Source organism: Petaurus breviceps, unplaced genomic scaffold (genome assembly GCF_028583685.1).
Source record: "Petaurus breviceps papuanus isolate PSGF00001 unplaced genomic scaffold, PetGlider_PUasm1.0 90639, whole genome shotgun sequence".
Taxonomy (NCBI): Eukaryota; Metazoa; Chordata; class Mammalia; order Diprotodontia; family Petauridae; genus Petaurus; species Petaurus breviceps.
This window is the reverse complement of record NW_027187296.1, coordinates 7,507,831-7,520,388: the sequence shown is the minus strand read 5'-3', so window position 1 is coordinate 7,520,388 and position 12,558 is coordinate 7,507,831. Positions and strand designations below refer to the sequence as shown.

The window sequence follows — 12,558 nt, the reverse complement described above, 5'->3', positions numbered from 1 at the left end:
TGTATAGAGTTTTACACATATTATATCATCTTATCCTCATAACAATCCTGGGAGGTAGCTACTATTAGTATTCCCATTTTACGCATGAAGAAACCAAGGCCATCAGAGGTAAGTGACTCATACAAGGTTACACAGTAAATAAGTGTCTGAGGGCAGATTTGAACTCTATCCACAGGTTACCTCGCTGCTAATATGAGATGATCTTTAAGATCAGCCCATCAGATTCCACCACTGGATTAGAAATCAGAAAGATCTGAGTTCAAATCCTACCTCATGAGCATTTACTAGTTGTGTGACCCTGAGTAAGTAACGTATTTTCCCTGGGTTTTAGTCTTTTCATCTGTAAAATGGTGGACAATAATAATTTCTAACTCCCAGGATCAAATGAAATAATGGATATAAAGTACTTTAGTCTTAAAGCTATAGAAATGTCAGTTAATATGATTATTATTTTCTGGCTGGGGAGACTTAGAGTTGAGAGGATAGAGGCATGGAGGGTCAAATAAGTTTAAGAGGCTTGAGCATCAGGTGGTGGTGGCACATCACATTGTGAAACTGGGGTGGATTTAGGGGGTAGAGGTCACAGGGTGGCATGTCACTAAGCTAGGGAGGCCTAGAGATAGCGGGTTGTGAGGGCATCATGGGTCTACGGAGACCTTGGAGGGTGAGGGATTCCAGGGTAGGGGCACTGTGGGCCAGGGGAAGAGTCAGAGCACCACTGTCCATTAAGAAAATAAAATTCTATGAGGAAACCCAGGAACAAGATGGTGGAGAGACCTGATGGAAAGCATTTTAGATATGGATACTTGCTTGATTGTGAATATTTGGTACAAGGGTTTTCTTTTTTCTTTCTTTTTTAATGAAGGGGAAAGTCGGGGTGGGGGGAGAGAAAATAGATTTTGTATATTGAGAAAATAAAATGAAATTTTAATTTACAGGGTGGGGACATAGTAAGACTGCAAGCTTTGGAGGGCATAGAGATCATAGGGTGAAGGAACTGGGGGTCTAGGGAATGAGAGGGTGGGAAAATTGTGGGGTTGGGAGGATGCTGGAGGGCTGAGAGACTGCAGGGTAGAAGCCTTGTGGGACTTGGAAGGTTCCTAGAAGACTTAACAGTTGCCAAGGAGGGAGTGGTTGGGAATTGGGGGCCTGGGAGGTAAGAAGTTGGGGTCTTGGACAAAGGGAATAACAGCTTCAGGGCAAGGCACTCACCAGCTGTGGTGAAGTAGTGACAGGCAGCACCATCGGGAACATCCTGGCAATGCAGCCAGGCTAACACGGCCAAGAGCACTCGGAGGGCAAAGGAAGCCAGGTACAGAGACAGGATGACCACATCCAGGAAGTTCCACCAGTCCAGGAAGTAGCTTCGCAGGCCCTCAATCCATACCTCCTTACATTCGAACCACAGGAAGCCTGTGGCCAGAGGGCAAGGTAGGGAGGGCTCAGCATCCGGCCTGGGTCTCTTCCTGAGGTGGGATCACCTCCCAGGGATATCCTCATGGAATCAGAGACTTTCTGATTTGGAAGAGACCTTAGGGATGCTTTATTCTGCTCCAGTCTCATTTACAGGGAGGGACAACACAAAAGTCCAGAGATAGAAAGGGACTTGCCTATGGTCACAATTAGCATCTCCAGCTTCTGAAAGAGGTCTCTCCCAGCTCGCCCCACTGCTAGAGCCTTCCTTCCCCCTGAGATCACCTCCAATTTTCTATATAAACCTATATGATCTTGCATGTACATAGTTGATGGCATTGGAATATGACCTCCTTGAGGGCAGGCACTGTGTTTTTGCCTTTCTTGTATCCTGAGTGCTTAGCACAGTGCCTGCCCGTAAGCATTTAATAAGTGCTTGTTGACTTGACTTGATTTGACCTCCTGTGTGAGGCCTTTCTTGATCCCTGTACCTCTGCAGCTTCTAGATACTCCTAGAATTTACTGTGTAAATATTTTGTATTTAATTATATGTGTATGTGTTGCAACCACCCCTAACATCCCCCTCCATGAAACTTTAAGTTTTTTAATGGCAGGAATCATTTCGTTTTTATCTTTGTATCCTGGTAGGTGCTTAATTATAAATGTTGATTGTTTAACTGAAATGTCAGAACCAAGACAAACTGGATGCTCTTTCCATTCATTACAAAATGCTGCCTCACTTCATCTGCTGCCATGAAGGGATTGCCTCTGGGACTCAGAAGGGGGAGTTAGTGGATAGAGCACTGGAGTTGGAGGACCCTCGTTTGAATGCCAGCTCTGCTGCTTACTACCTGTGTGACCTTGGGCAAGTCACTTCACTTTTCTGGGTCTCAGTTTCCACATTTATAAAATGAGGGGGGTGAACTAGATGAGCTAAACTAAAATTTCCAGGTCTAAATCCTATAAAATTATGTTAGAGGTATAGGGTAAATGAAAGGGATCAAGGGATGTTGAGGCTCCCAGTGTGCTTGGCCTAGAGAAGAAGATTCAGGTGAATCATGATCTCTGTCTTCAGTCTTGTCAAGGCTATCTTGGGGCAGAATGAGAGGCATTGTTCTAAAGGACCCATGTAAGGTAAGGGATCCCCATCCAGGGAAGCTATCTGCCCCACCCTCTAACCAAACCCCATACCTGCAACCCAGATCATGTGCAGAGAGTTTTCCCAGACACTCTGGCTGCGACCCTTGAAGGTGCCCAGCTGAGTCTCCATGATCAGTGACTCTCCCAGCAGAAAGATGAGGAACCATAAGTAGGAGGCTGAATGTAGAAGGAATTTGAGCACTGGGATCTTCAGTAGACGACCCAGCTGCAGGGAAAGGAGTAACTATCAGGCTTGTGAACCCACCAACTGATCTCTATTATCTCCTCTAGACTTCTTTCTTTAACTGCACCAGCCAACAGTGATCTCCTATGGACTTAAGAATATGTCACAGAAACCAACCCAACTCAACTCAATCTCACCCAACTCAACCCAATCTAACATAACTCTACCCAAACCAGTCCAATCCAACCCAACTCAATTCATTTGATCCCAAATTAACCCATCCCAACTCAATTAATCTCAACCCAACCCAACTCAACCTAACTCAACCCAAACCAATCCAATGCAACTCAATTCAACTTTACCCATCCCAACTCAACTCAGTTGAACATAACTCAAGCCAACCTAGACCAATACCTAATATAATGGACTAGACTTGGAATCAGAAGATCTGTATTCAAGTCCTAGCCCTGACACTTCTTACCTCTGTGACCTTGGTAAATCAATTCATCTCCATGAATTCCCCCCCCTACCTCTGTTTCTTTACTATCTTTTTAATCACCTACCATCAGAGTTGGAAGGGACCTCAGAAACCATCTAATCTGTCTTTATATAGGAATCCCCTCTAAAATATCATTAACAAATAGTCATTCAGCCTTCCACTGAAGATCTCTAGTGAAGCCCACTACCTGCAGCTAGCTCATTCCACTTTGGGATTACTTTAATTATCAGGGACATTATCCTCCTATCAAGCCTAAATATGCTCTCTGCATAACTTTCCCTGCACCCCCTCCCCACCACACATCTCTCCTCTGAGGTCAAGCAGAATACATCCAGTCCCTCTTTCACAGGACAGCCCTTCAAATACTTAAACACCATTATCCTGTCTTCCTACCAAGCCTAAATATCAACAGTTTCTTTAACCATACTTCCTACCACCATGCAACCTGACAAGGCATAAGTTTTTTTGGGCTGCATTGTTATACTCCTGTCTATAATAATAATGATGATGATAATGATGATTATAATAACTAACATTTATATAGCACCTACTATGTGCCAGGCACTGTGTTAAACACTTTACAAATATAATTACATTTGATCCTCACAACCACCTCCTCTTAGACCCTGGTGGAGAGAGAGAGCTCAGAAATCAGAGACCAAGAACCCTGTTAATTGCTATGTCCCCTGACCACCAAAACTGCTACCAGCCTGGACCCCACAGTCATTCTCCAGGGGAGCAACCTTATGGATTCCAGGCTTGCTATCTCAGCAACCACCACCACCTACCACCAGCCAATTGCCCACACAGGCAGATAAGCCCATCAGCCCCAGGAATAGCAGTATGCACTATCCCCCATGCCATCAAAACTGCCACCAGCCTGGATTTTGTATCCATTCTCCAGGGGACAAGGCCTTGTGGATATGCCCCCTGTAAATTGCTTCTTCAGGGTCTGCAGCCCCTGCATCTACCCTCCTCAGCTGCCATAGCTACTAAAGACCAGAAAAGAAAAGTCTCCCCACCAAGAGTCTTGGTATAGTGAAAGGGTTCCACTTCAGAAATGGATATGATTTCATCAGTGGAAATGGCCTTCAAGAAGATGTATTAGTATAAGCTTTCTCACTGAATCTGACTTGTAGCTAAAGCCTTGTGTCTATGTTTTCTCCACCAACTGGAATGTGAGAGTAGGGACAGTTCTGCTTCTCCATTTGCACCCCCAGTGCCTCTCAGTGTTTTGTACACAGCAAGAGCTTAATCAACGCTTTTTTCATTAATTTCATTCACTGAGATAAATGTGAGTTATCAATCAATCAATCAACATTTGCTAAGCACTACTCTGGCATCATGCTAAGCTCTGGGGTTGCAAAGAGAAGCAAAAACACAGTCCTTGCTCCCATGACCCTCTTCATGGAGACTGGCTGTCAGCACTCTGAGGAAATTGATTTGTAAATCTTTGAGTGCTGCAGAAGCAGAAGCTGCTATACTTAGGTTAGAAAGGGGGAAAGAGAATGGGCAAGGTAATCAGGGAGGGCTTTCTGGAGGAGGTGAGACCCGGGTTACAGTCTGAAGGTCCGAGAGATCATGGTGCTGAGTACCAAGCAGGTTCCTAATGACCAGTGGGAAGAACACTGGAACTTGGAGTCACCGTACCTGAGCTCAAATCCTAGGTCGGTCACTTCATGTGACCTTGGGCAAATAAATTAGCCTCTCTGGGCCTACGTTTCCTCATGTGCAAAATGAGGGGAATTTCTCCAGGTGACTTCTAAGGTCTGTTTCTAGCTTTAGATCTATGATCCTATGACCCCTTTTAAAACTGACTTACATGGAACAGCTTCAAGCCCGAGAGGGGGAGAGAATGGAGGACAAGGGAGGGGTAAAGTGTACCTACCCTTGACTTGGGTGCCAGCCAGTAGCCCAGGCAGAGGAGGGGCATGGTGAGGAAGATGATGAAGGAGACAAACAGCTTCCAGAGCGTGGTACTGCCCCTCCAGCCAGCTAAGTTTCCACACCAGATGGAGGAAAGGACCTGCTGGCAGATGGGGTGGGCTACGAACTGAGCAGAGATAGGAGAAGAAGGAAAGGGCTGGGGTCATCTCCATTATGACCCTACCCTCTCCTCCACCCTGAGGATGTTCTCCGACTTTAAATCCCAAGTGGTCTGAAGGAGAGGAGAAGCCTAGGGACTATGGCTTAGGGTGTTGTTAGTGGGGTAGAAGGACTTGGGTAGAGGAAGAAGGCCTGAGGCTGATGAACTGGTGGGATCCCAACTTAAGTGGGGTCAGTAACAGAAGAAGGGCTAGGCTGAGAGGCACTTACTCTCTTTGGAACTCAGCTTCCTCATCTTTAAAATGAGGGGCTTAAAACTGTGGCAACACAAATATGAAGAGTTTAGAAAAATTTAAGAAGATTTACATGAATGAATGAAGAGTGAAATAAGCAGAATCAGGAAAATAGTATACACAATGATTATAACGATGCAAACAGAAGAAACAACAAAACTGAATATTGTTTGATGACCAGAAATGACCTTGAGAAGGTGAGAAGATGCTTCTTCCTCCATTCATCACAGAAGTGGGTGTTAAATATTATGTTTACTATCAGATAAAACTGAATGAATTGTTTGATTTTACTGAATTGATTTTTTTTTCTTTCTTATAAGAGAAAAATCAATGGGGAGGGGAGGAAGGAAGAGATCTATTTGTAAATGAATGTGATACAAAAAAAGTGTCTATTAAAAATTAAATTAAATTATGTCTATTCTAGTTCCAAATCTTATAGTCTTGAGCTTTAGTCAATCAACAAGCATTTATTAAGAGCCTGTTATGTGTCAGGCACCATGGTAAGCTCTGAAAATACAAATAAAGGCAAAAGACAGTTCCTTGTGAGTTGAAAGAAAGAGCTCACAGTCTAAGGGGAGTTGGAGAGGAGAGACAAAATGAAAACTATGTACTTTTACTATATAGCTAAATACATAATTACGGGCAAGTTATCAACGAAAGGAAGGCACTACATTAAAGGGAATCAGGAAGGATTTTTGTAGAAAGTGGGATTTTAGTTGGGACTTGAAGTAGCCAAGAGGTAGAGAGAAAGAGGAAGAATGTTTCCAAGTATGACAGACAACCATGGAAAATGCCTGGACTTGGAAGATGGAGTGCCTTGTTCAAGGAAAAGCAAGGAGGCCAGTGTCACTGTACCACAGAGTACCTGGAGTGAATAAAGTATAAAGTAATTGGAAAGGTGGGAGAGTGCCAAGTTATGAAGGGCTTTGAATGCCAAATAGAGGATTTTATATTTGATCCTGGAGGTGAAAAGAAGACACTGGAGTTATCAAAAAAAGGGTGACATGATCAGACTTGTTCTTTAGAAAGATCAATTTGACAACAGGATGGAGGAAGAACTGGAGTGAGGAGACATTTGTGGCAGGGAGATTCTAACAGGGACAGGCTATTGTAATAGTTCAGGTGTGAGGTGATGATGCCTGAGACAGGGCAGTGGCAGTGTTAGAGGAGAGAATGACATATTTTTCAAGGGTAGAAATGACAAGATTTGGCAACAAATTGGATATGGGAAGTCCCTCAGTGGTACTTAGATTACAAGCCTGGGTGACTGGAAGGATGGTAGGATCCTTAACAGTAATAGGGAAGCTCAGAAGAGGGGAGGGTTTGGAGGAAAAGATAATGAGTTTAGCTTTAGACATACTGAATTTAAAATTTCTGTGGAACATCCAGTTGGAGATGTCCAATAGGGGGTTGGAATATACGGTTGGAACTCAGTAGAGAGGTTAGGGCTGGGAATTAGATCTGAGAATCATTTGTGCAGAGATGTTACTTGTATTCATTATATATTCACTATATATTCATTGGAAGTGATAGGATGACCAAGATACATAATACAGTGAGAGAAGGCCCAAGAAAGAGCTTTGGGAGACACTCAAGGTTAGTGGGCATGACCTAGACAAAGACCAGCAAAGGAGACTGAGAAGAAGCGGTCAGGTAAATGGGAGGAGAATAAGGAGAGAAGAGTGTCATGAAAATCTAAAGGGATGAAGATAAAGGTGAATAAAGAAGTGATCATCAGGGTCAAAGTCTGCAGAGAAATCAAGAGGGATGAAGACTGAGAAAGGGCCACTAGACTTGTCAATTAAGAGGTCATGAGTAACTTTGGGGAAAGCAGTTTTGACAATGACGAGATCAGAAGCTATACTATAGAAAGGTAAGGAGAGAGTGAGAGTAAAGGAAGAGGAGGAGTGAGAGTAAAGGAAGTAGGTGGCCTTTCCAAGAGTTCAGCCACAAAGTGAAAGAAAGAAGTAGGATGATAGCTACTAGAGACAAATGAGGGTCTTTTGAAGATGGGGTGGGACATGAGCTGTTTGTAAGAATTAAAGAACCAGCCGACAGAAAGGGAAAGATTGAAGATAAGTGAGAGGGTAGGAATGATAAAGGGGGGGATCTGCTGCAGAAGATGGCATGGAATGGGATGGCTTGTGAATGTAGGGGTTGGCCTTGGTAAGGAAAAACCATATGAAACATGTGAAGGAGGGATTGATGGCAGAAAGCATCCAGCTCATGCAAGATGAGGAGGGAGGGAAGAAAGAGGGCTCTCAGGAAGTGGTTACAATTTTCTCAGGGAAATATGAAATAAGGTTCTCAGCTGGAAGTGTGGAGGGAGAGGAAGATATGATAGATTTGAGGAGAGATGGAAAGGTTTGGGAAAAGTGGCTGTAATGAGTGGGATAGTGAGTCAAATAAGGAAGTAAGAAAGGATTGCCTTGTGGCAGTGAGAGCCCAGTTGAGATTATGTAACATAGATTTATAGTGGATCCAATACAGCTTCTTTGTTCATCAGGATATTATTAAGAACAAAGGCAGCAGACAGTGGTAGTAATCCAAGGCTGAGGCTTGGCGAAGCTAGATAGGTGATAGGATAAGGGGGCAATGAACTGGAAAGAAGAGAATAGCGTAGAGTTGAATTGGTTCATTAATGGGTCAAGATGTGGAAGAGGAAGAATGTAGTCAGTGCTGAGAAAGAACTGAGATGTGGAGGAATTGGTGGCCACACTGAGAACCAAGAAGAACAGAGTTTGGGGTTGCAAGGCAGAGGGAGAGGTAGAAGGATAACAAATTGTGATCCTATAAGAGAATTCCAGAATTTATGAATGTAGAAGTGGAACACTTGTGGGTGATGGCCAAAAAAAAAGGGATGTATGACCATCTTTATGTAGCTGAGGCAAGATGGAGTAGGTTATGTGAAATAACTAAGTAGAGGGCTGGTTTGAGGAAGTATCAATATGTATGTTGATGTATGAGGGCAGGAGTTGGGAAAGAGGGATCAACTAAGTACCAGACTCGTTGAGGAAAGAAGGGAGTGTCTTAGAAGTCCATAGACAATAGCTACAAGAATTTTGATTGGGTGATAGAAATGGATTGAGTGAATCATAAAAGAAGAGAGGTTACTGAGTGATGGTGGTAGAGAGAGCTTGGAAGTGGCATTGCTCTTTCTTTTTTTGAGGGGGGAAGGCAGGGCAATTGGGGTTAAGTGACTTGCCCAAGGTCACGTGGCTAGTAAGTGTTAAGTGTCTGATGCCAGATTTGAACTCAGGTCCTCCTGATTCCAGGGCCAGTGCTCTATTCACTGTGCCACCTAGCCGCCCCTGGAAGTGGCAATGGGGAGCAAAGAATATTCCAACTCCTCTACCTCAACCACTGGATAGGGGGTAAAAGCGTGTAGCCAGTGCTGGAAAAGGGTGGCCAGGGAATCTGTCATCAGGAGCCAAAGGACAGAAGGAGTGGGAAAGGAAAATGGAAGCAAGTTTGTCACATATAAAACAGGCATTCCAGAAGAGCACAGTGGAAAGGAAAAGTGGCCTTAGAGTGGACACTGGCATATTTAGGTTGAGCGGGATGGGAGTAAGGGAGCAGACAATGGGGGTGGAGAAATTAACTTGAATAATGACAGCCAGGGATTCAGAATCTCTGGGATGGGGGATGGATTTGCTGGTGGAAGTTTGTTAATCATTGAGGATTGCAGAGTGGAATTCTCTCAGGGTTTTACAGGTGAAGGGACTGACTAGTGAGGGAACCAATAGAATGGTGTTGTTCTATGGCTGGGACTAGGCTTGGAAATCTGGGGAAGGCATCAGGAGTGAGGATTTGGGAAGGGTGTCTGGGAGATTAAGAAACTGGGTGAAAAGGACAAAGGAAAGAAGACAGGAGATATTGGATGTGGAGGAAAGCTAGTGGGCCCAGGCTGGAAATCCTTGGGGTAGTGGATTCATATGGGGGGTCAAGGATAGGGAATGGAGTAGAGGGAAAACAGCAATCGTAGTTGAGAAAAAGTTAGAGATATGGGATCTGGGACTGGGATTTGGATCAAGGAAGATTGGGATGGAGGGCAGGCTAAACTAAACCTAGGTTCAGGTGTCTTAGGCATGGGAAGAAGGATTGGAGCTAGGCAGGGTGAGGGAGAACTAGGTACTGGGAGGTTGAAGGGAAGGCCAAGTTTGAGGCTAGAGCAGGGTACAGAACATGGTAGGGTTGTGATTGCCTGTGCTAGGTTCTAAGGGTTAGACAGGAGGATACTGGGGGCTGCTTCTAGGGGAAAGGGGTTAGGATCTAGGCTAGAACCCAAGGCAATTCTGGATGATGTAGGGGCTAGCTGCAGGTTCAAGCCAGGGTCTCAAGCTGGGTATGGTGAGGGCATGAAGACAGAAAAATGGGGGTAGGGGCAACAGAATCTACCCGCTTTTGGTTGTAGTTGACAGCTAGGCGCAGGCGGGCCAGGTTGGGGATTCCTTCCTCAAAGGCCTGGCCCAGGACCTCATCCTCAGTTTCACTGTCTTCACCCAGGTCGTTGAGTACTGCAGTGACTTCACTCTGGTTGCGGCACATTCCGAGGAGCTCAAATCCATAGTCCTGGCTCAGCTGCTCCAGGGCAATGTACTCGGGCTACGAGATGGGAGAGTGGGTAACATTCCAGCATGAGTCCCCCAGGACCACATCAGCCTTAAATCTGTTCAACTGCTGCACAAACCCTGAAGTGTCCCTGGAACGGTTTTGTTGTCAGGATGGGGGTAGTTATCAGGTAGGATATCAATGTAAAGATAAGTATTTTATATATAGGTATCTATGTATCTGAAAGGCTGTCAAAGTACCTACTCTACGTACCAGGCACTGCGTTAACCACTGGAAGAACTAGTTACATGTATGTGTGTGCACGCAGATACAAATACAAGTGTACTTCCCCATCCCGACGACAGAAGACTCCCTTTTAAGACATAAAATGAACATTTATATATAATATACACATACATGTATGCAGCTATTAATTCAGAGAGTATATATTATAGTATATTATATGTACACGGGTTATCCCAACCATTTTACTGTAGTTTTAAGCTTTAATAGCCTAACAAGCCTTAATAGTTTAAATTGGGACTCCCTGTATAACATACATACACAATATGATGCCTATATCCATCTAGTATACAGTATGTATATAAAATATGGATGTATGTGTGTATGTGTTATAATATAGAGTGCTACCTGGGGCCTCAGTGTCCCATATCTGGGCCTCAATTACCCCCTCTTCAAAATGGGGATTATCACCCTTTCCTTGCCTACACAGGGCTGTGGTAAAGACCAGATCAATTCACTGAACCCCACAGTCTTAGATCTGGGAGAAACCTCAGAATCTATTGAGCCCATTCTCTACCTGAAAAGGAACCCCCTCTGTCTTGTGTCTGACACGTGGTTTTCCAACTTCCACTCAAAGCTTTCCAGTGATGGGGAACCCAGTGTCCCGAGTCAGCCCCCTCTTTGAGTAACTGTTTTCCTTATGTAGAACCCAATTCCTCCTTGAAGCTTCTACTCATTGCTTCTCCTGGGAGTAATTCTGCTCTCTTCCTGACCACATCCCACTCTTGATAACCATTCCTTCACTCAGGCCTGGTTTCTCAAAATCCTCCCTCCATCCTTTTCCCCTTTTGTTGACATTTTGGGCTCTGTTCCTTTGACCTGGAAGAACTTTTCCCTCTTCTGATTAGCCAAAGTGAAGTTCAAATCTCTTCTTCCAAGAAGTCTTCTCCAATTACTCCACACTATATTGCTTTCTCCTTACTATGAACCCTTAGAGCCTGAAAACCATTTTGGTCCTTAGTCAATGCTTATGTTGTATATTTCATGTGTCTCAACTCCCAAATGATATACGCTCCCTGATTTGCAGGGCCATCTTCCTACTCAGACCAGGAGCTACCCTAGGGGAAGGGCCATGTCCACCCACTCCTGTTGAAGACAGAGAATCTGAGAAAAGGGACTCTTTCCCCCACTTAGATCAGATGTTCCTTGAAGGCAGGGGCCAATCCTTTCCCTCCCACCTAGAACACCCAGCATAAGCTTCTGACTATATCCTGGGATGTGAGACCAACCTTGAACTCTGGTTCCTTGCGGGCCAGACGCCTGAGCTCTCGGCTGAGCTGGAAGGCAGCCAGCATGGCATCTTCGCTGGCCAGGGAGAGGTGGGCACGACTGGCAATGCCCCGATAGGTGTTAATTCGGGAGAGGGAGAACTTGAGCAGGTCATAGCGGCGGGCGTTGCTACACTCCAAACAAGAACAGGAGATGGGGTGAGGACGGGCGATAGTGTGGCCCTGACTCATGAGCAGCTGGGCAATCTCATACAGATCCTTCTGACAGGCCAGTGTGAGAGGTGTGACACCAGGGGCAAAACGGGACCCATCAATGGATGAGTCGAAGAAGGCCAGAGAGAAGGACTTGGTGTCCACCTTGCGGCCCTTCTCACGCTCCAGCCTGGCCAGCAGGCGGCGCACAACTGTGGGCTGGTTTGTGTCTACTGCCACCAGGAGAGCCTCGTGGATCTGTCTGAAGTCAAACTTGACCTGGGCCAGCAATACATCAGTGATGGCTTCGTGGCCCAGCCGGATGGCCAGGTTCAGTGCCTCTCTCCAAGAGCGGTCCTCTGCCTCCTCCAGATGACGCTGTGGCCCCCCGGTGACCCCACTCCCACTTGCCTCACTCCCTGCAGATTCCAGCAGTTGCTGCACCAAGCCCAGCCGACCCTCCTGGATAGCACCCAGCAGAGGGGCAGGAAAGCGGAGTTTCCGGTTCACAATCTCACTCCAGTTGGGCTCGGGCTAGAGGGAAGGAGATGCCAAGAATTCTGACCTGATTCTCCTAACCCCTGCACCAAGGAGCCCTCAGCCCCTTTTCCCTATGATCCCCTAACTTTGGATGCTCTTTTCCACACTAATGATTTCTTGTCTGCCCTTAGTGACTCCATTTATCTCCCACTAGTGACTCAAGTCCAT

The 12,558-nt window shown here is 45.3% G+C and overlaps 1 protein-coding gene across 1 annotated transcript in view; it reads right to left on the bottom strand.

Moving 5' to 3' along the window:
- The window catches only part of XNDC1N (XRCC1 N-terminal domain containing 1, N-terminal like), a 54,283-nt gene that overhangs the window by 12,670 nt on the left and 29,055 nt on the right, over positions 1 to 12,558 (bottom strand). Inside the window, exons 12-16 of the mRNA XM_069064710.1 lie at positions 11,659 to 12,384; positions 9,974 to 10,180; positions 5,125 to 5,289; positions 2,605 to 2,779; positions 1,213 to 1,413 (exon numbers count right to left, since the gene is read on the bottom strand). Of these exons, the coding sequence (XP_068920811.1) occupies positions 1,213 to 1,413; positions 2,605 to 2,779; positions 5,125 to 5,289; positions 9,974 to 10,180; positions 11,659 to 12,384 (1,474 nt within the window). The remainder of the gene's footprint in view (positions 1 to 1,212; positions 1,414 to 2,604; positions 2,780 to 5,124; positions 5,290 to 9,973; positions 10,181 to 11,658; positions 12,385 to 12,558) is intronic.